This window comes from Castor canadensis, chromosome 14 (assembly GCF_047511655.1).
Source record: "Castor canadensis chromosome 14, mCasCan1.hap1v2, whole genome shotgun sequence".
Taxonomy (NCBI): Eukaryota; Metazoa; Chordata; class Mammalia; order Rodentia; family Castoridae; genus Castor; species Castor canadensis.
In genome coordinates this window covers 68,712,923-68,736,919 of record NC_133399.1, presented here as the reverse complement: position 1 = coordinate 68,736,919, position 23,997 = coordinate 68,712,923, and the positions used below count along the sequence as shown (strand labels likewise).

Sequence of the window (23,997 nt, the reverse complement as noted above, 5' to 3'; positions counted from 1 at the left end):
GGACTTTGCAAAATGCTTTTGGCTACTACTCTTGCTACATATGTTTTGTTATCCAAGAAAAACAATCTGTGATGTTTAGATATAATATTGGCTACCCCTGATGTAGAGCTTCTAACACCCCTGTAGCAGAGGCACTATGAAAATCTTTTGATAACTAGGCATTGAATCCTGTTTTATGGCACAGAACTGCTAAGACCTTTGTAATTTGCTGATAGAAGCATCTTTTGCTCAAATGACTCTTGGTGGGTTCCTATATAGCCTCAGGAAAGAGACTGTTTGCCAACCTACCTTGTCAAAAGAGGCTTGAAACTTTTATTCCCCCTTTTACCCTTGGGGAGGAGAGTGAGGATGAAGAGGAGCAACTGATGCTTCCACAATGTTAAAAGAAGTCCAGGATCTTTTAAGCCTTTTGGGGGACTGGAGGCAACATATTCCTTTTATAAATTTTACTGGAGTATATGCTGTTACTCACAAATTGGCCCATTTTATTTGGGTCCCCTCTAAGACAAAGCTATTTGAACAAATACCTCTCCCCACTCCCAGGAAAACCTACCCTCATATCTTCTAGAATCTCCAGAGCACCCATAATAGCCATAGTTGCCCATGGATTTATGATGCAAAAAACTGTCATCTTAGGTCATACATCATTAGAGTGGCAACTGCTGGTGGCATATAGAGCTCTCCTAAGGACAGAGGTCCTCACAGATCTGAGCCTGAGACCCTCCATACTTTTATGTGGGTTATGGAGTCAACATCCTTCATGTTTAGCACAGCCAAAGAGGCCTCATTGCTAAATCAGAAAAGTTACGTACAAGACAAAGCTGTGTTTGACCCCTCCAGGGTACCCAATCCATGGGAGATGGTGGCCTCTTCCATGCTCAGGCCCTTGCAAAGTAACGTGGTGCTAGAGAAAATCACTTCTTTCTTGAACTCCTTCATTACCTGAGGTTTCCTTGAGACCAAATAAGTGAACAACCATAGGAATTTCTACCTTTGTGAACAGCATAATTTATATGTGATGGAGCATGCTGTGTGCTTTCCACACCTTAATCCACACATCACTGATAAAGAACCAGAGCCTAGGTTCAGCAAATTTGGCTGAATCATAGACAGTCATTTAAGCCCTAGATGCCCTCCCTAGTCAAATTTGGCTCCATTTCTGCATTTTTAGAGCCTCTTGGGCCATTGCCAATAGTCTAGCCATCTGGTTTGGCCAGCTATAGCAACAATGGATTACTCATCCAAGGTTTCTTCTTTCGGGGAAAATAACTATGGGACTCTTTTGACTCACAGAGATTCAGGTTACACATGTCTCTATATACATTACACGCAATGCAAAGCCTCATTTTAACCCCTTTGGAGTTCTAGACATTGTTAATCATGGCCAAAGCACTGATCTCCTGTCTCAAAATGCCCAATGCTGGGCTCTTGAGCAAAGTGCTCAGTGGAACTTTGACCCCCCTCAGCAGTCTCAGGTTACAACATCATAAGGCACTGTGATGACACACTTAACCAAGTGGAAATCTGCTTAGTTGAAACATGGTGTATTTCAGTCAGCAAAAAAAAAAAAAAAAAAAAAAAAAAACAGGGATGAATTGTAAGAGTCTAACTCCATAGCATTTTTTTTTTTTTGGCAGTACTGCGGTTTGAACTCAGGGCTTCGCTCTTGTGAGGCAGATGCACTACATTAAGGAGGGCCTCCAGCCCTCTCTTATTTTTGATGGAGCTTTGATGGCTGAAAACTTTCTAACTCTATCCTTCTTCCCTTATGGGCTAACCCATAAGAAGGAAGCCTTCTTTGGCACAGGTAGGAGTTTCAAACTGGGCAAGCCCCACCCACTGGTGGGAATCCTCACCTCAGCCCCTCTCCCCTAATTATAATAAAAGCCCAGCCAGCCTCCTTTCCTTACTTTAAAGCCAATTCAGACTTCTGTGAAAGCCTGTTCTGCTCCCTCCACCTTCAGAAACCCATCATGTGGGCAGTAAAGCTTTTTATACCCTCTCAGTGCATACACACATCATTAATCCTGACATTCAAAGCAAATTTTGAGTGAGATGACCACAGCACACTTTCTGCTAAACCTCAACAAACAGTGGGCTCATCTGTACCAGGTCATGTGATTATAATAAGCTACTTCAATAGAATTTTTGCAATTTTCACTATAACTTGAGTCTTCTGCAATTTGGAATATTTTTGAATTCTCTATTCCAAAGGGTATTATTGACTGAGAATAGAAGTTCAACTATGTTTTCCTGTTTTTTGTTTCTCAAATTCACTATTTGTGTGTCTTCCATCTGTCACTTCCAGACAAAATTGAGGGAAAGCCCATACTCACAGAATCAAAATCCCTACTTCTTTGTAATCTATTTAGCTATGTGGCTGGGGAGGAACTAAGTTACTATATTAGGCTTCATCATGAAATAAATGTGTTTAAAACTGGAGATATTTGGGACTGGGTGTCCCAAGCATTCCTAACAGTGCTGAGACTGGAATTTGAATGACTCAGATGTTCAGAACTAACCCTTCTTTTCTCTCAATCTAGCACATCACTCACTTCTGTTTCATTGCTGTAATTTTTGCTTGATGCATAGATTTGTTTCTGGGTGCAGAATTTTATTTTATTTGATAAGAAATCTAACAGAGCTGGGGTCTAGTGATTCATGCCTGTAATCCTTGCTACTTGGGAAGCAGAGACCAGGATTGCTGCTTGAGGCCAGCTTAGGCAAAAATAGTTTGTGAGACCACCATCTCAACAGAAAAAAGCTGAGTGCAGTGGCAAGCACCTGTCATCCCAGCTAAGGCAGGAAGCTTAAAATAAGAGGATCAAGGCCCAGGTCAACCTTATCTCCAAACTAACCAAAGCAAAAAGGGATGAAAAAATGACTTAACTACTAGAGTGCCCACCTAGCAAGTGTGAAGCCCTGAGTTCAAACCCCAGTGCCACATAAATCTAAATAGAAAAACATAAAATACATATTTATATAATTGTATAATCTGCATATTATATAAATTATGTATTTAAATTTTAATTATATTTAAGTACATATGAATTATATATTTGTGCAACAATTATGCCAAGTTGCCAGACATATTTTTAATGCATTTGGAGAGTATGTGGTTTCTTACCATGTAATCTGGTAGACTTACCTTTACAGCTCCACTAGAATCTCTTGGGAGTCATTGCAAAGAGTTCAGACGCTCATTCCTGTTGAATTTATTCTGGGACAAAAAATATATTTCAAGTTTGAGCACCAAGAATCTTTAATCCATCATAAAATATAAGTTTCATTGCTTGGAAGTGAGAACTTTTTCATCCATGAACCTTGCAGAGCACCACGGTTGTAGGAGGCATTGTGCTAAGCACTGTGGATATGATATCAAATAAAGTCTCTGCCCCTGAGTTGCCCACAATCATGTAAAAGAGAAAAGCTGATTCATTTTAAGGCAAGTGTTCGTCTTAAGATGAATTTGTAGAGCATCAGGCCAGAACCTTTAATTCTGATTAGTCAGTGTTTAAGGGTTACATGGTAAGAACAAAGAAGGTGATGTTTCAGATTGGTGAAGTACTACACCAACCATACAATCATGTCCATGGATGCAGAAAAAAAAGTTGACAAAATTCAAAATAGTTTTGTGATAAAAGAAAAAACATTCAGCCAGTATAGTGGCTCATGCCTATAATTCCAGGTTCTTGGAGGACAAAAATAACCAGGATCACAATTTGAGGACAGTCCAGGCAAGCAGTTAGTGAGATGCTATCTCAAAGAGCAAGCAGGCACAGAGGAAGATTGCGGGTTAAAGGCCAGTCCCAAAACAACTAAAGCAAAATAAAATTAAAAGGTGGGGAACAGGGGATGTGGCTCAAGTGGTAGAGCACTTACCTAGCAAATATAAAACCCTGAGTTCAAACCACAGAACCACCACCAAAGAAGAATAAATTAACTTAAAGCCAGGCATGATTGTATATGTCCATAACCCCAGCATTCTTGAGGCTGAAACAGGTAGATGGGGAGTTCAAAGTCAGCCTGGCCTACATAATGAGACCTCATCTCTCAAGAAAATGAAAAAAACAAATCAATAAACTAAGAATTAAAAAGAACTTCCACCATATGAAAATACCTTCTACAAAACTCCACAACTAATTTACTCAAAGTGAAACACTGAAAGCTCTTTTCCTAAGATGGGGAGAAAACAAAGGTGCAGCCCTTGCCACCCCTACTAGTTATAGCAATGGCAGTCACAGCTGTACTATTAGAAACAAAGATGTAAAATTAACTCTGGCTGCAGACCACCTATCTAGACATGATCACCTATCTAGAAAATCCTAAAAAATCAAATCATAAGAGTTGAGCTAACAAGTTAATTTATCAGAGTTGCAGGACACAAAATCAACTGTATATTTCTATACACTAGAAAGAACTAATTCCAAAAGAAATTAATAATTCCCATTGAAATAACAATGAACATAATAAAATACGTAAGAGTAATTCAACCAAAAAAGCACAAGACTTGTACATGAAAACTACAAAATACTGATGAGATAAATTAGAGATAAATAAAAAGTTATGATTGAAAGACTTAATACTATGACAGTGCTACCCAAAGCAATCTATAGATTCAAGATAGACTCTATCAAATGTACAAAGGCAATTTTTTTTTCGCAGAAATGGAAAACTACATTCTAAAATTCACATGGACTCTCAAGGAATCTCAAATAGCCAAAACAATCTTAGGACACTTGAAGGACAAAGATGGAAATTTCACACTTCCTGATTTCAAAAGCAACTCAAAATGTAGAAAGAAAACAACATGATACTCCCATAAGCATAGACAGAGAAGTAGAATTCAGAGTCCACAAATAAACCCTCATTTCCATGGCCAAGTAATTTTCAACCAGGGCACCAGGATCATTTAATAGTGAAAGAATAATCTCTTCAACAATGGTGATGAAAAAACTATGTATCTGCATTTGAAAGAATGAAACTGAACCCTTACACCATGAACAAAAATTAACTTAAAATGGAATACAGCCATGGCTGAGTCCATTTTCTATCGCTTCAATAAAAAAAAAACCTGTGACTGAGTATCAAAGTCTAGCTGGCTCACAGTTCTGCAGACTGGGAATTCGAAGACCATGGAATGAGGATCTGATCTGCAAGTGACAAGGGCCTTCCCCGCTGCATTTTAGTATGGTGGAGGCATCACATGCTGAGCAAGCTTGCTGGCACGTCTCCCTCCCAAAGCCACTGAGGCCTTGATGGCATCCCCATCCTCGTGAACTCATTCAATTCTAATTACTCCCAAAGATTCCACTTATAAATACTACTAAAATATGAATTTGAGGGTTTCTCTATCATATGAACTTTGGGGGACATAGTCAAGCCTTAGAAGACCTAATCAGAGATGTGAAACTAAAAAATTCTTAGAAGAAATTGCAGGGGCAAATCTGCATGGCCTTAATTTTGACAATGGTTTCTTAAATATGACACCGAAAGCATAAGGAACAAAAAATGAAAAGAAATAGGTACAATGACCTTCACTAAAATTAAAAACTTTTGTGTTACCGACTAAAAAGATAACCTACAGCATGGGAGAAAATACTTGAAGATCATATATCTGACAAGGGTTTAAAATATATAAGTAAAGTAAAATATGTAAGTAACTCTTACTACTCAATAAACTAGACAAATAACCCAATTTAGAAATAGGCAAATGACCTGAATAGACATTTCTCCAAAGGAGAAATAAAAATGATCATTAAGCACATAAAAAGATGTACACCACCATTGGTTATTTGGAATATGTAAATCAAAACTAAATGAGATACATACCATTTCATACCTACTAGAATGGCTAGAATTTTTAAGTGGAAAATAAGAAGTACTAGCGAGGAAGTGAAGAAATTGGGACACCTGAGAAGTGCTTGGAAACGTAAAATCTAACTGCTTTGGAAACCACTTGGCAGTTCCTCAAAAAGTTAAATGTACCATTAGCATATAATCTAGCAATTCTACTTCTAGGTATACACCCAAAAGGATTGGAAATAGGTAGTCAGAGAGATACTTGTGTTTTGGGGGGCTTTTTTGGCGGGGTCAGTACTGGAGCTTGAACTAAGGGCTTGTGCTTTCTAGACAAGTGCTCTACCACCTGACCCACACCCTCAGCCCTTCTGTATTTATTTCTCACTCACTGGAAGTGCACAGGCTGACCTGGACACCATCCTCCTATTTACACTTCCATCATAGCTGGAATGACAGGTGTGCCCCACTGCACTCAGCCTTTATTGAGATAGGGACTCATGAAATTTTGCCTGGGCTGGCTTCCAAACACCATCCTCCTAATCTCTGCCTCCTAAATAGGTTAGGATTATAGGCATGAGCCATTGCACTTGGCCTCAAATAGATACTTGCATGGTGATATTCTAGTAGCATTATTCACACTAATCAGAAGTGGAAACAATCCAAATGTCCATCAGCTGGTGATGAATAAACATACATGTAGTTTATATGTGTTAGGATATTATGCAGCCATGAAAATTACTGTGGTTGTTATATATGCTACAACATGGACAGACTTGGAAATGAAAAAAATGACAAATACTGTATGATTCCACTTATATGAAATATCTAGAACAGGTAAATTCATAGAAACAGAAATTATATTGGAGGTTACCAGGGACTGGGGGGAGGGGAGAATGGAGAGTCATTGCTTAATGGGTCCAGAGTTTCTGTTCAAGGTGATGAAAAATTCTGGAAGTAGCATGATAGTTGCACAATATTGTAACTGCATAATTAGCAGGGTCACAATGGCATTTTTATATTGTATCTGTATTTTACCACAGGAAAAAAAGCCAGGTGCAGATGACAGTTGTTTAGTCAGCTCTCCACCACTATGACAAAATGTCTGAGATAAATCAACTTACAAAGAGGAAGGTTTAGGGCTGGCATAGTCGCTCAGATGGTAGAGTGCCTGCCTAGCAAGCATGACGCCCTGAGTTCAAACCCTGGTACCACCAAAAATAAATAAATAAGTAATCAAATCTTACAAAAAGAGGAAGTTCATTTTAGCTCACAGTTTTTGAGGTTTGGGTTCATAATTGATTGGTCCTATTACTTTTGGGCCAGTGGTGGCATAGCCTCCTCCCTCCCCAACCTAACTTCCTGTCACTAAACCCCACTTCTTAAAGGTTCCACCACCTCCCTATAGCACCACAACCTTTAACACATGGGCCTTTGGAGGACACCTATTCCAACCATAGTAACAGTACATAGCATACTCCCTTTGGTGTTTGTATTTGCATAAAAGACATTGAAAGAATATACAAGAAGCATATGCAAATTGATATTTATAGATAAAATTACTATTCAGCCCCTATACACTAGTAAAATTTACTGTTTAAAGTATAGAAATACTTAAATTCTTGTTAGTAAATAGTCAATCTCAATTCCTTGAATTCCCTCCACCTCTGCTTTCATCCCAGGATGCCTGAGTGTCCCATCATCCAGCAAGTGAAAATTTAACTGTGGCAGGGTCTGCCATTGAACAGTCTAGTGCAGAACGAGATTGGATGACCACAGGATGGATGAGATATTGTATACTGAGCCTTTTCATATTCTTTTGGCTTTTTGATCATGTAAACGTATACCTATTTACAACAATAAAATTTAAGATCTAGAATAAGGAATGAACTAGAGTACACCAGTTGAAAAATGCAGCTAAGAGAATTTGAGCGAAACAAATGTGTACAAGTTAAGCCATCATGGTATAAAAGAGCTCAGGGAATTGCAAATCTTGTAGAGAGGCCTGGATATGGAGTAGAGAGGACAAAAGAAGAGACTGCAAAGTAAACTTGGGCCACAGGTTAAGGAACCTCCATAGAGTATAATTGTTTGAACTATTTTTGTAACAGAGATAACCCAAGTAAAATTTTGTATTAAATTAATAGAATTATTTGAAAAGATTTATGTGTTAGAAAATGTATGGAGAATTGTGTGAAGATGGGAGAGAGTAGGAATAGGAAGGCAAGATGATGAGGAGAGCAGTAACAAGATGAAAATAAGTGATGGTCAGAAGATGCTGAGGGGAGCAAGCTAATGGCACTGCTGAAAAATAGCTCAGAAAAAAACATTTTTTTTTAAAGGAAGAACAAAAGATGATGAAGATTTTTAGCTGGGTTGACTAAAAGGGTGGAACATGACCTTTAGTGAGGAAATCTAAATGGAAAATTATTCAGAATTTTGATTATGTAAAAAGTGAATACATTGAGAGGCCAAAGATAAAACATGACATAATGTGAGTTTAAAGTAAAAAAGTTATTATGCAAGTGGTAACTATTTTCCATTTATTTGGGAATTACTTACTTAGAGGAAATTTTACAGAGGAAAAAATTCATCTTTATACATAAATGAAGGTCTTAACTCAAAGAATAAAATTGTAATATGATAGACTCTTTTGTATGAATTTTTGCAAACAAATTTCTCTTTCACTAAAATAGCTTAGATGTTAGATGCAAAAATGACCTCCAGGTAATGTCGTTAATTTGAAGATTTCACATTTTTATAGAGAAAATAAATAATAAATATGATTCCTCAAGATGAATTGTAATTGTTTTCCCCATGTGTTTTCAAAATACCACAGTACTCATCAAGGAATGACATCATTTCCTCAGGATGGAAATTAGGGTGAACAATAGAAGTTTTATAAAATCTTCCTGATCAAGAGGCTTTCTTCCCTGTACATCTATCTCTAGCTTTACTTCTCTTCTTTCCCAGCCCTGCAAATAAACTTTCTAAGAACCAGTCTATATTCATACTAATTTCCTTACATTTATTCCTCAATCTACTGTCTACCCCATTTCTGTAAGTGAGACAGCTACTGCTAAGGTTAACAGTACACAACACTTTATTAAACAGTCTTTATGTTTCTTCTCTGTTGCACTATCATACTTAGACAACCCATCCTTCTTAAAATAGTCTCCTTCTTTGACTGCTATGCCATTACACACCTGGTTACCTTTATCCCTCCATGATATTTTTAAACCCTTTCACAAGCTTGTTATCTTTTTCCTAGTCATTAACTGTTGGCATTTCTTACCTGCTTCTGTTCTCACTCTATTGCCTTCAAGAGATCACTACTTCTATGGCTCTAATTCCAACTGTATGCCAGAAGTTTCTCCACCTTCTCCTTTTATTTCAAATCTTTAGATATCTCTTCTAGACTTCAAGTGCAAATATTCTAATGTGTCCTCAAACTCTCAATGTGTATGTCTCAAATACACCTTAAATTATTCACATCCAAACAACTGAACTCTTGATAACTCCCAATACACGTGGCCCTTATCTTGTTTTTGGTTGGTTGGTTTGTTAGTTGATTTTTGAAACAGGTCTCGCTATATAGCCCAGGGTGGGGTTGAACTCTTGATTCTTCTGTCTCATCCTCACAAATGCTGAGATTACAGGCCAAAGCCACCAGGACCAACTGGTGTGCCTATCTTAATGAAATTATCATTAATCCAGATGCACAAGTCAGAAATTTACAAACATTGCCAACATTTACCTTTTATTAAATCTCCATAGCAATTTCATCAACAAAAACAGTCAATTAGTACCTTCGAAGAACCTCTTGAATGGCTGTAGTTTTTTTCCCTGTCTTGTCAACACTTTAGTCCAAGCTACCAATATCTCTCTCCACTACTGTAAACGCTTTGTAGCTACTCCAACAACAATATTGTCTTCTGTAATCTGAAAAAAAAATTTTTATCAGATGGAAAGTTCTTAGTCCTTAGATCTGTGAAGGAAGTATAATAAAGTATTACATTAGTTTCCAAATTGCCTGTGGAAAGATGACAATTACTCAAATACACAAGAGGAACACCTGTGTCCATTACATATTATCATTAATAATCACCATCCCTTTTTGGTTAGGTAAGTGGCTTGAGAAGTGATACAGAAAAAGGTGAATGAGAAGCACTAATTCCATTTGCTACATCTACTTTGTATGTGACCTATCAAAACCAGAGTATTGGATCTGAGTTTTCTCATTAAGTCTTTTCCAGATTATTTTGGGATCATCTGAAAGCCTGGGCAGGCCCTGATGTGCTTCCCCCACACGGGTGAGAAAGTCTGTGGTATGGAGATGCTCATCTATTTTCTCTCGAAGTAGAAATGACTCCAGTAAAGTCTTCTTTTGCTTGAGGAAGGCCGATTGAGCCAGTTCTGCTCTTTTGCTATTACAGTGGGGGCACTGAGAAGAAATGTGTTGCTTAGCTGTTGCCATTTGTTTGAGTGTTGCTTTCGTGTTTTTAAAATAGATTCTATTCAAAAGTTCCTCAGGGACAGAATAATTTAAGGCATCTCCCTCTGAAGCCTCTGCATCCACCCTGAACTGTAGCTTTTTACGTCTGCTGCTTTTCTTCAACTTTGAGCCCGCTCTTTGATGGATCAAGTTCACCTTAACAGTGCAAAAAGACTGCAGGGCATTCAACTCTTCATCTGATAACGGAGTGGTTTCTGTTTGAATTTTACTGTCTGGTAGGTCCGGTCCAGAGTTAGTTCCTTTACCCTCAAGTTCGTTGATCCATTTTGTAATTAACTTATTTTCATTACTTTTGAAGTCTGAAAGCTCAGATTGCTCGTCTCCTTCTTCCGAGCTTGCTTTTTCACTCTGCACTTTGCTCTCGAAGTCATAGGAGCAGGACTGCTGTCCTCCAGAGGGACCGAGTGAACTGGAACTCGGCACCTCATCAGTTACGAGCTTCTCATCAGAAAGTTGCGCCATAGTACTTACGCCCTTTGGGACCAGTTCTTGCTCGCGGGCTTTGGGCGGATGGTCATCGCAATGCCTCAGTTCCTCATCTGCTTTGCTCTGACCCAGCTGGGTCCAGGAACTAGGGAGGGACTTGCCAGCAGCGCACGAGCTGCGTCGGGCTCCTCATCCGGGTGACGCCCTCCTGCTGCCGTGGCAACGCAGGCCGGACATGCGCAGTGCGTGTCCGCGGCAGACGCCCCGCCCCTTCCTGCGCTCTCGGGCCCCGCCTCCTCGCGCCGCGCTCGCGGCGGCGGGACGCCACCGCCCTGACCTTGGCTGCATTGCTTTGTCTTAGCGGAGTTTTAAGCGCAGGCTCCCATAGTCCAAGCGAGGAAGTCTCAGGGTCAGACGGCGGCACACCGTCCAGGAGAGGTAGCTGGCCCGTGACGAATCGGAAAGTGCACATCGCCTAGTGAACCCAGATTTACCCACGAGCAACGTGCGGGTCAGTCGTACAGCTAGGAGGCTGTTTGTGGCCGTGTCTCCACGTGGAAGTCAAAGCACTGACACCACTGCACAACACAGTGCTTATCCAGCCTTGTGACGATCTCATGCAGTTGTTCCAGATGTCATACAAGACTCGGCCACGTCCCTACCTCGCCTCACTCCACGTGATTAATTATGATTAATTTCTCATCCTGCCCAAGCCGGATTTCTGCGGGAAGGGAGCTCTGTCCAAACACCTTAGGCTTTCTTTTTGGTGGTACTGGGGTTTGAACTCACGGCCCAGCGATCGCCAGGCCGGCCCCGACCGCTGAGCCCCGCCCCCAGGCCCGGCCTTTCTTTTCCAGTTTCCAGCTGGGAGTTTGCGGTCTGGACTGCTGGCCATCTCGGGCCCACACTCAGCGGGCTACTGTGGCTGCGCAAGGCATCTCTGGGGAGCCAATGAGTTTAAGGACTGGAGACGGAAATAAATGTCACCTCACACAGGCCCAGTGGCTTTTGTGGAATTACCAGTAAAATCTCATTTTTATTCTCCCTGAACCTTCAAACTTAGTCTGTTACCCGTGAAGTATTACTTAGAGCAAGGTTTTTGAAAGTAACAACAAAAACATGGCAGTTTTGTTAAAATTCTCAGAAATTACAAGATGTCAATTGTGGAAATGAGCTTTTTCTAGGTCTTGATAAATCTCGGAGTATAGGTCATAGCCAATATCTGTGGTAATTTCAAGAGAATGGATCTCTCTGTGTCTCTTTCTCTGTCTCCTCTCTCTTGTTCTCTCACTAGCCTCCTTTCAATCCTTCCTCCCTCTGTCTTCCCCCTCCTCCCTTTCCCTCTCCTCTCTCTGTCTCTCTCCCTTTCTCCTTTCTTTAATATTATTTAGGTTGAGACAGATACATCTAATATTCCTCAAATACTCACTGCAGCAGTCATATGTCTGAAATACATAAAAAAAAATCATAGGCCTGATTCATATTCAATATAGGAACCAAATATAAACCACATTCATATTGAAGATAAGGAAATCCCAGCTTCCTTTATTTAGCTCAAATTTTGTTTTATTAAATAATACTAGTCTTTAAAAAGAAGGAGCAGATAATTATGGATAGTTCCATGTAATTTCCAACAGGACTCAATATTTTTATTTTTCTTTTAAAACTCCCTCATTTTCTCAAATATCTATACACATATTGAAATACAATTCACTGTAACATGATTTTCCCCATAATACTGAACAAAGGACTGGTCTTTGAGAGTATATTTATATCTTCTAATAAGCTAAATATCTGGAATAATCTTCCTATTGTTTTACTGTTTTAAATAGTGTTATAAATTTCTCTTACCTTTTGAAAACAACTAGAAGCCAGAAAAATTTGGATGGGAAATTGTACAATTTTTATAACAAGTAGCAAAACAGTAGTAGACTTTAACATTCTAATAACAGCGTTATCTAACAAAGAAAAATAGCTCAGCTATTATCATCAAATATTCATGAAGACAGAGGTCAAAGTATCATTTTAAACAGAGACTATTACTCTTTATATAAATCACATAGTCTTAACTTTTCACCTCCATCACAGAATTAAGTTTAAAGGCGACTCTACTTAAAATCTATATTCCTGTTGTTTCCTGTCTGTGAAATAAAGGTAGCATTTATCTACTGTCTTGCTAAAAAATGAGAATTATCAGTGATGTATATAAAAAGAAAAGCTCAGACCATTCTGTATGTAGTACTGGCAAAAACAAGTATTCTATATTACTTAAGAGATTTTTTTTTCTTTATTCATTTATTCATATGTGCATACATTATTTGGGCCATTTCATCCCCCCCCCACCTCCCTCTTAAGACAACTGTGAACAAGCACCAGGTTTCCTAGTAATTTTTTAAACAGGATGTTTCAAGTGAGAGAAAAAAAAATAGAAAAGCGTAAGAGGGCAAAGGGGTGGAGATTTGCAATTTCCTATCTTGTCTCAGAATCTTTTTATACAATACTAATGGATAAAAATCACTCCTTCTACTCACTATACAAAGAGCAGCTCTTATTCAGGTTCTCAGGGAAAAAAAACACAGTATGAAGTTTTTAACACTTTATTTCTTTTTTGAGGAAAAGAAAAATCAAGGAATTAACAAAAAGGAAATCTAGTATCTCAATTTTGTTACAGAATTATTTATTCTGGACTTAGCAAATATCTATGAACTTTGTGACAGTTTCTGCAAAATTATCCAACCAACATTTAAATGTGTAAAGAAAATGCTGTATTTCTATTCCTTCACTAATGTAATCTTCCTTACAAAGTCTCACCCATTTGGGCAGCTCTACAAAACTCATTAACTTGATATCCCATTACTGTGTAAGTTGGTCTTGTTTTGGCAAATGTTCTGTCACTGCTAAATTTAACTCTGTAAGGAAGGAATTCCTTTCTTCCCTCTTCACTCCAAAATGATGCGTTGGTAGAAGGGAAACTTTATTGTATTTAGGGTATTTGTTATATGGGGTTCCCTAAATTTGTGTACTATTCCTATCATTATGTTCCCTATCATTATGAGATAATAATTATTTTGAAGTTATTTTATTCATCTTTTAAATTTTCTTTTTGAAAATAGGTATCAATATACATATGGATCCTTCTTTCATAAACAAATTTAACATAACTACGTTACAGATTACTGTGTACTTTTAAATTATTTTTCTTAAAAATATATCCTGGATATATTTCTCACCTTATTTGTGGATTTATTACATGTGATTTTGACCAAGTACAGTCAAAAATAATAATAAATCGAGAAATTTCAAAACCAAAATTTTTTAATTCCCATACAGACATTAGACAGCTCAACTGATATGGAGAAGCTTAGTCAATTGTGTTTAAATTATTGTGTGACCTGCTGAGTGTGTCCCTGTCCTTAACTTTGTGAAAATCTGTCTTCCAAAAAGCAAATGATGCCCCAAATGCAAGTTAAAAGTGAATCTACTGACGCGATCAAATGAACATTTGAGATTTATTGCAAGGAGGCATGTCTTTAGAGGAAGTTGGGTAGGAATATGGGAAAAATGAAACAAGCATCTGCAGTAGTTGAGATTTTTATCTCATGCTTTTTTAGCATGAAATAAGATCCGTTTTTGGTCAGCAGTATTAATGTATACATCAGTAATTTGTGACACTAGTGAAGCCTACTCCATAGGGTTTAAAAAGATGGATACTCAGACCTACTACTAATAGTTACTAATAGTTTAGATTAGTGATTAGTAACTATTAGTAACTTCAGAATGCTGAATTCAATGCATTCTGAAGTTACTAATAGTTTAGATTGTTAGGTTTTTTATTTTCTAAGTCATCTGACTATTTAAATTAACTTGTTTCTATTGGTGTGCAGTTTTATGAATTTTAACATGCATAACCAGATGTAGATTCATAGAAGCACTATCAAAATCAGGAAACTCAATGCCCTATTCTAAGTCAATTGCTGGCACACTCTCAAGCTGTCCTTAACGCCTATCTGTAGTAGTTTTTTTCTTGATTTTTCCCCCCTGTGGTTTTTCAGATGTAATATCACATTGTCTACAAGTTAAGATAGCCACTTCCTTTGTAATTCTGAAAGTGTCTCATGTTTGTTCTGGAGATTAAACTCAGGGCCCTGTACTCACTGAGCATTTGTAATGCTCTGCCACTGAGCTACATTCTCAACCTCCCTTTCTAACTCTTATAGCTCTAATTGTTTGTCTTATCTAATTTCTTTGGCTAATATCTCCAATACAATGTGAACTAGTAATGGAGTTAGTGACCTTACCTATTTTTAAAGTTGAATGTTGTCTCTTTCTTACAGTTTAGAGCTGTTTTGAACTTAGGAAAACAAGAAATGATTTTGAGCTACATTATATAAAATTGCCCTATACAATATCATTAAAAAGCTCTGCTAAATAACTAATAGATTCATAGATAGGTGATAGACAGATAAATGATAGATAGATGATTGATAGGATGAATATTGAAGAATTCAGAAATTAATAGAGAAAAGGCTCTCCAATTAAATAAATGATCCATCTATATTCTTTCAATATTGTTGTAGCACCATTCACTTTGCCCAGGTTTACATTTTTAAAAAGTAAGTTTTAATAAAATGAAACCCTGAAAATGTGGGTTTTCATTTTTAAGCAATTTCTAAATATGTAGATATTTGTCTACATTTTTCTAAATAATTATAGACAAATTGATTTTTAAATAACTACTATAATATAGACCCTCAACTCAAAATTTGAGCCTATGTATTCCAGAACTCTCAATTTTAACCAACATATTTTTTAGAAATAAGGAAAATGAGTATAATTTCAGTTCCTCTTTTTTGAATGGCATTATCACTGAAGTCTGGAACTGGCCTGGTTGGTGCTTTGTGAGGGCTGTCAGGAAAGGTTCTGTTCCAAGTCTTTCTTCTTTCATTGTAGATGACTATCTTTATGAATACATGGTGTTCTCCTGCCATGCATGACTCTTTGTACAAATTCCCTTTCTTATAAGAACATTAGCCATATTAGATTAAGGCCCAACCTAATGACTTCATTGTAATTTGATTATCTCTGTAAGGACCCTGTCTCTAAATATGGTCACACTCTGAGGTACTGAAGGTCAGGATGCAGCCTAAGAATTTAGGTGGAGATGGGAGCGTGGGCTTTAACCCACAAGATGTGGGATGGAAACAAGATTAAAGGCTAATTAAACAATCTGCCCCTGCAGTAGACTTTTAGTGTGGAAACTGCTAGTGATCCACTAAGTGGTAAGAGCAGAGTCCGTGTATGTATGGACCTGTCTATGTAATAAAATTGCCTTTGTCTTAGATGGAGGTCCTTGGGGGCTTCATGTGTATAATTATCTTCCTGTCCCTATCACAATTCATATTTTAAGTAAATTATTTTAAGAAATTATTGTTCTTACTCGAAAATAAGTATTTGAAAATAAGATATTTTACTATTCTTTCCAGATATTTTGATTGATCTATTTCAGTATATTTAATATTTTTAGGTATTAAACAATAATTTCCCATTGCTCCACCTAAGTATCTGGTAGAATTCAAAACAAGTGTAGGTCATACATTGCTATGAGTTTTTTGTTTGTCTCTTTGTTTGTTTTGTTTTGAATTTTGAGATGGGGTCTTGCTATGCAGCCAAGGCAGGGCTCAAATTTGTAATCCTCCTGCCTCAGTCTCCCAAGTGCTGGGATTACATGCATGTGCCACCACACCTGCCTTTCTCAGTTACATGTGAAGTAAATATCTCCAATATATTTAAGAGTAGCAATGCAATTTAACAACAAATAACGTTAAATATGAATTTGAATTGCATGATCTCTTTTGCAACTTTGTCTTAAAATTTTGGGGGATGATAACATAATAGTTAGGTGTTCTGTCATGGGCTCAATAAATATCTACCTTATTTATTTTCCCTTCTTTGTACCTAAAATTCAGAATGACTCTCCCCATCTTTATGCAGCTTAAAGCCATGAGGTCCATGAACTACTGGAACAGCATGACTTTGGAATCTAGGAAATTAATATAAATGAGAATCTAAATATAATACATCTCCCTTTTATGCACAAAAGAGGTACAAAGTTAATTTATAAATATGGCTATTAATTTGAATTTGAGTTATATAGCTTTATGTTTAAGGGGTTGTATAGGAATATGCCTATGGATGATGGGGTTGTAATTCACAGTGGTTTCCCTTGAAAACTACTATATAGAATTATTTTTCTACTACTTAATATCTTGCAAAATATTTTACCGTAATTTTTCTGAAAATCATATGAATATTCATATGATTGCATAGGGCTGAATAGCACAGAAATTGCAAATGATTTCATTTGAAATGACTCTTTTAATACAATTATTTTATTAAAGTGGTCAAAGGATTCAGAAAATTATCACTATGCTTGGAAAGACAGCAAATGCAATAAATCAAACTCACAGGATAGACTTACTTTATCTCCTTATTTTCGATAGACATTTTCCAAAAACAAACTGCATCACTGAAGAACGTAGGACTGTTTCTTTAGAGCCTCCCATACTTAACATGAAAGCTGTCAACCCAGGAGGCTGAAACAGACCAAGATTATGAAACCTGAGTGAATAGCTCATTCTTTGCATCCATGCCCTGGCTGCATGATTCCATGTGGCACAAGACTGAGAGGCATGCACTGTGATAGCTAATGAAGCACTTCCTTTATATTGCACTGACCAGAACTCTGATTTGAACTCTGTATATTATGCTATTGAAACCTCACAATGTTAGCCTTTGTACTTTCTAGCAGAAGCTGTTCCTTTTTCTTTCGGTGGTTAGATTTCATGCTCCAAATTTGTTAGACCCTTTACTAGGAAGCTCAATGCTAAGTCATTAAACAACTTCTGGTATTTTGTAAGATTGTTTTGTTTTGCCTGCCTTTTTCCTCCCCCCCACCCAAAAAAAAAACCCTAAGAATTTGAAGTTTTGAGGTCACTTGGAAATACAAGTTTGGGGTAAAAGTTATGCCAATATGTCAAATATAGTGATACTGTTAACTTTATAATAATGAACAAGAAGAAACTTCACTCAAAATAAAATTAATTACACTTTGTAGTCCTCAGTGTAGCAGGAAGTATTAAATGTGGCCTACCTGTTGTGTTTTACATATTAGTGTCATGTGGTGCTGGGTGACTAGGGCCTTCCTTCCATACCTACCATTAGATAACATTATCCAATGCATGCTTTGATAGTCACCTAAAGAACAATCTGTGCTGATTATTGAAGAGTTCTATAAAACATAAGCATCAGTTAATCTAGACACAAATGTAAAATATTCTCAAAATTCTGTAAATGTTAAAAGGAAAAATTTATGAACCACTTTCCAAACCTGAGTTGTATCAGACCCTTCATTTTTAGTAACAGAGACAGAAGCACTCTTTGAGGTGATTTGATAATTAAGTGAAATAACACAGGTCACAGCTTGCTACCCATACATGGTGGCTGCTATAGTCACTGTCAACATTACAATTCCAGTAGGGAGCCTGAACAGAGGTTCTCCTAATATGGTGTCTTACTTAATTTGGGCTGCAAAAAACAAATGATTGGAAAAAAAACAACAACAGAAATTTATTTCTCACATTCTGGAGGCTGGGATGCTCACGGTAAAGTTTCCACCAGATTTAGTATCTGCTGAGGGCCCCACTTTCTAGTTTATAGCTGTTGCTTTCTTCTTGTGTTTTCAAGTGATGAAAAAGGTCAGATGACTCCCTAAGACCTTTTATAAAAGGACAGTAACTTCAGTCATAAGGTCTCTGCCTTCATAACTTCATTTGCTCCCCAAATCCCCATCTCCTAATACCAGCACCTTGTGGAAGAGGCTTTAGTACATGATTTAGGGGAGGACAAAGATATTTAGACCAAGCATACTGGCTACTCCAGTATAAGTTATTTAATCTTAAATAAGTGTTTTACCCTTTACTTCTCCTATGTTTCACATTCTTCTACCACCCTAAAAATTTGATCCAACATATTTTACTTTACACATGTAAAATATGTTGAAGAGTAAATACCCACACACAAACTACTTCCTCAAAACTTAAAAAAAGTTAATTAATTAAAACCTATGAACTCACTGAGCTCTCTTATCTCAACATTTTTAGCATCTGCATATTCTTTCTGATTTTCTGTTTTCTCACTTTTTGTGAGATGATCAAATGCTCAGGCCAATAGAATACTAATGCTGGAAAAATAAATCCTACAATACTAGCCTTCATTCCAGATAGCAGAGACTAAAGTCTGTCACTTATTTTGCTAGAATGCAGTGCCAAACTTCTTGAACTCTTTAAGGGCAAATGCATGTCCCTTGCATAGAATTCATTTGGATTTCCTCCTCTCTCTTTAACTTGTTAGATAAAAGAATCCTTTCTACTAAATTTTCTAATCTTTGTTAACATAAATTATTTATGGGTTTATTAATGGATTAAACCCATAGTCTATAATAAATATCCATACATTTGAAATAGTGTCATATTATCACATATTATAATCATAAAATTAATAATAGCACTAATGCATTTATGTTTGAAATAATATTTTCATTAGGTGCTAAATTACCTCTGTTTACTACATATTATAGTGTTTTTAAAGTATGCATTAAAAACTATTGAATTCTAATGAAAATTTCTCAAATATAATGATATCCCTCTTACACATTCTTTATGTAATGTTCATTGTATGGTGCAGAAGTATGTTAAAGATAAAAATTGATTTTGGAGTGAGAGATGTTTGGAGAGGGAGGTAAAAATTACAAATTTGGTTTCTGCCCACCTTTTAAAGATTGTCTATAAGTCCTTATTTCTTCCATATTTTTCTACCTATAAAGCATTCAAGCATTTCATTATATACAGGATGAACATCTAGGTAAGCATCTACTTGATACTAAACAAGTACATCTGAACAAATGATTAATCCTGTGAAAACAAAGTCAGTGTGAGGTAGACATACTATTTTGTCAATATATTGATGATGTTATGTTTGACTTACAAATTCTCATCGTGATTGGACTCAGGATTTGTACTGTTATTTTCATTTCTGATGTGCCCACCCAGCCATCTTAATACACCAGAGTCTCACAATGCATATGGTAGATGCTCAGTCATTTCTTCTGTGGCATATCACTTTATAAAAAATTTTTATTAAGATATACTCTTTCTACAGGGTGGGATTCATGGTGTCAATTCTGTTTAGGCTTATATTGTGCATTGATTAGATCACCCCCATTGTCTTTTCTCCTCAACCCCCTCCTCGCCCCACTTAAAGCAATTGCAAGAGGTTTCTTTATTTTATTTCATATAGGTATTGCAGTCCATCAACCATATACTGTCACCTTAATCTCCTTCATTCACCCTCTCCCCTCCTATTGGTAACCCCCAATCACTGTACCTATTTTACAGTCCTGTCTTTTGTTATTAACTTTTAAGTTGATTAAACATCATATTTTAAGACTCTCAGAGCAAAATAATATCAAAAGGAGTATCTGGTATCATACCACTATTAATTTAATATTATACTGTTAAGTGGTATATCACTTAATAGTATTCAATTTCCCATGAAAGACAGTAAACCTCTGATCTTTGAATTTTTAAAAGTAATTTTATTTCCTACAATTTTTCCACCTGTAGTAATTATATAAAGATACTACACCAAAGAAATTCAAGAATGATTAGATATTAAAAGAAATCGGACTGTGACAGAAGCTGGATAATTGGGGTAGGGTCAAAAAATGGGTATGAGCTTAGAAACCTATATAATAGAGCACAGACCCACCAGCAAGCCAAGCTTTCTGTATCTTGGAGTCATCCATTGTTCCTTCTTCCCTCAACAATCACATCCAGTCAGTCACAAAATATCATAATTACACTTCCCCAAGCTGACTTCTCTTTAGTTTCTTCTCAAATTTAGGATAAGACACCAGCATTTTTCTCTGGGTCTAATGTACTCTCTTCAAGGTGGCTTCTGAACCTGTAAAGTCTTCTTACATCTTTCATTTTCTTTCTTTCACTCAATTTTTTTCCCAAGTAATTTATCCACACATCCTGAATGAAGGAGATTTCAGACTGTGGCCCTGTCCCTCTTCTTGTTTATTGTTGTTTCTCATCATTTTGTCCTCTCTGAAGTCATTAACTGGTATTCGTTTTTCAGATTGAAAAAGCACACACACACACATACACACATAAGCATTAAGACTTTCAAACTAACACTGTTACTAAAAGTATTATGTAAAACTACCTGAGGAAGAAAGAGAGAAGAAATTGTTTAAGCCACTGAAAATTCCCCCAAGAAACAGAATGATGCTCAGAATTGCACAGCAACATTTCCCTGCTTCTGGCCCAGAATTACCAGCTCACTTCTCACCCCTCAGGTTTTAGCTCATCTGTCACTTCTCCAAAGATGTCTTCCCTTAGACCCCTGCTTCCCATGCTCTTATTACTCAGAATATTCATATAACATTAACGACATAATAAACAAATTCACAATTGTGAAATAAATTGTTTACCATCTGTCATAACTAGAAAACTGTAAGCCCCATCAGGACTGGAAAATCTCTGTCTTCTCTCCTCTTAAATTATGTATTTCTACTAACATATCAGAGTGTTAGTAAATTTTGAAAGTCGTAAATGAATCAAATAATTTGATAGACTAGAGGCAGCTCTGGCAACTCAGCAGTGCCTCTGACAGTGTCCCTTCTCCCTTAGAAGTTTCCCCTAGGAATTAGGCATATGTTTTCCCAAGTTTTGCAGTTCCCATCACAGTGAGGCAGGTCCTTGAAGCAACTGACCACCTGGACCTCATTCAAGAAAGAACTGTGCTTTGGTTCCTAATCTTTGGCACATAGCTTGTCCTGAGCAAAAGCATTAATTGGTAAATTTCAGTGACCATTGGCCCAAAAATGCCTCAGAAGGAGACTATAGGAAACAGGCATTGTGTGGGGATTCTCAGAGGAGGTGCTGACTTGGCAAGGCAATTTACCTGGAGCCCTTTCAGCAGAATTCAAATTTTGCTCTGCATTAGAATCACTTTTTCAAATTTCAATGGCCAGATGACATACAGAACCAATTAAATAAGAATCATTAGAAGTTGGACCCAAACAGAATATTTTATAGGATTTTCCAGGTGATTCCAGAGTGTGGCAAATGTAGAGATTCTACATTCTCAACCCTTGTTATCAGAGCTCCAGGATGAATTATTTGGACCCATCTGGGAATCTGCTAAAAGGGTAGACTCACAGTCAAACCCAGATCAACTAAATTGGAATCTGAAGTACAAAACATGTCCCCAGTGACTCCTATGCACTTTGAGGCTTGAGAGGCAGTGCTATCTGGCATGTGGGAGCAATGTTGTATGATTACCTTACTCTTGGCCACTATCTTTGTCTTTTCTCCTTCCTTAGCCACCCATCCCTCTCCTCCTTCTATGTTCTTGCCTTTCAGAACTATAGTTACCTAACATACTACTCTCTTTCTTTCTTAGTTATCTCAGTTTTTAGTATTACAAATTACTTGAAACATTCAGAGCATTCAGAAGAAAAGTAGGACTAAAAACCTATATATCCATCACTAGTATGTAAACTTCTATTATCTCAGATCCTTTGTTATTTAAAAAATAACATGTTACAAATAATAAAACAAAAGCCACCTGTTTATTCCTCCCTATTTCACTCCATTGTTTCTCCTCCCTAGATGTGCTCATATCTCAAACTTGGCATGTATATTGTACCTCTTTCTCAACACAATTTTCTCTTTCCTCATGTGGAACACATGAACAAATCATTCAAGACAACCTTTCCTCATGGAGCTTATATTCTAGTGTGTAGATAGACAGTGAGCATAAGTAAATTACATTAGAAAGTGGCAAGTGACATAGAGGAAAATAAGGCAGGAAAAATTGCAAAAGAGTTTTTGTTAAATATAGGAGTCAGAGAAGGCCTCTCTGAATAGTTGAAGTTTGAAAGAAGACATAAAGGAGGTGATGAAACAAGCCATGAGGTTATTAATGAAAAGTATTAAGACTAAACCAATAGCAAGAGCCAATGCTCTCCACTGAGAGATGCCTGGCATGTATAAAGAAAAACAAAGATGCTTTGGAGACTAGCATACATGAAAGAAAAGTGGAAGTTAACAGCAGAAAGCTGGTGAGAACCAAAAGTCATGTTGACCTTTGGAGCTGTTGTAAAATCTTTGGATTTTTCTCTGAATAAAGTCAATAACCATTACAATATCTGAGTATACATTTTAACAGGCTATCTCTGGTTGCTCTGGAAGACTTTGAGTCAGGGATGAGGAAGTGGGATGAGAGCTGGAACACAATGATAGAAGAGTTAAAGCAAGGGATAATAGTTTCTTGAATCAGAATGATATCAGTGGAAGTGGTCAGAAATAGTCATATTTTAGAGATATTATATAGTTAAGATATTTCTTGATATGATTAGGTGTGAAAATAATAAGAATCAAGGATGTGAGAAACTGGAAAGATTGAGATGTCATTAATGGAAATAGAAATTATTTCAAGAAAAAGAATTGAAGAGAAAGACTTTAAACACATAACACAGTATTTGGAAAATTTACCTCTGAGATGCCTTTAAACACCTGAGTAGAGATACAAAGCAGATATTCAAGTACATGAGTGTGGAGAGCAATGGAAGAATCCATATGCAATATAAAAGTTCCGAATTCATAAGCATATGGCTAGTATGTTAAACCATGTGACTGGAGGAATTCACAGAGAATTGTTTATAGATTAGAAGAGACACAAGAAAGCCATGTGCACCAGCATGAAAGGGATATAGATGTGAGGAAGTCCGAGCAAGACACTAGAAAGGAGAAGTAAGGGAGATATAAAGAAAACTGAAAGACCTCTAGGTCATCAAACTCCAGTGAAGAAAGTATTTCAAAGAGAAGGAATTGATCAACCACATCAAATAGCTTCAAGTGAGACAGGGTCTGAGAATTACCATTAGATGTAATAATGTGGAGGACTTTGGTGGCCTTCACAAGAATAGATTTGAATTTATAGTGATCAAAGTTTTATGGAAATTTATTTTAAAATTATAAGAAGAGGAAAAATAAGAGATGATAAGAATGGAAAGCTTTTGAAGATATTTGAGATCAAGAGGAACACAAAATGAAAATAATGGCTGGTAGAATCAAGAAATGTGTATAAATTGATCAGAAATCCAATAAAATGAGAAAATATGAAGA

General features: G+C 36.9%; 1 protein-coding gene and 1 long non-coding RNA gene across 2 annotated transcripts in view; both read right to left on the bottom strand.

Moving 5' to 3' along the window:
* Nucleotides 1–3,396, bottom strand: part of LOC141416441 (uncharacterized) — a 205,325-nt gene extending 201,929 nt beyond the window's left edge. The window contains exon 1 of the long non-coding RNA XR_012441165.1: nucleotides 3,149–3,396. This is a non-coding gene — a long non-coding RNA (uncharacterized lncRNA). The remainder of the gene's footprint in view (nucleotides 1–3,148) is intronic.
* Nucleotides 3,397–9,532: 6,136 nt separating this feature from the next.
* Nucleotides 9,533–10,945, bottom strand: C14H8orf48 (chromosome 14 C8orf48 homolog). The gene has a single exon (XM_020154603.2). The coding sequence runs from the start codon at nucleotides 10,775–10,777 to the stop codon at nucleotides 9,989–9,991; it is 789 nt and encodes a 262-aa protein (XP_020010192.2). The 5' UTR covers nucleotides 10,778–10,945; the 3' UTR covers nucleotides 9,533–9,988.
* Nucleotides 10,946–23,997: the final 13,052 nt, after the last annotated feature.

Bases quoted from the DNA above. Each gene is read 5' to 3' on its own strand.
- C14H8orf48 (XM_020154603.2), bottom strand. From the start codon at position 10,777: ATGGCGCAACTTTCTGATGAGAAGCTCGTAACTGATGAGGTGCCGAGT.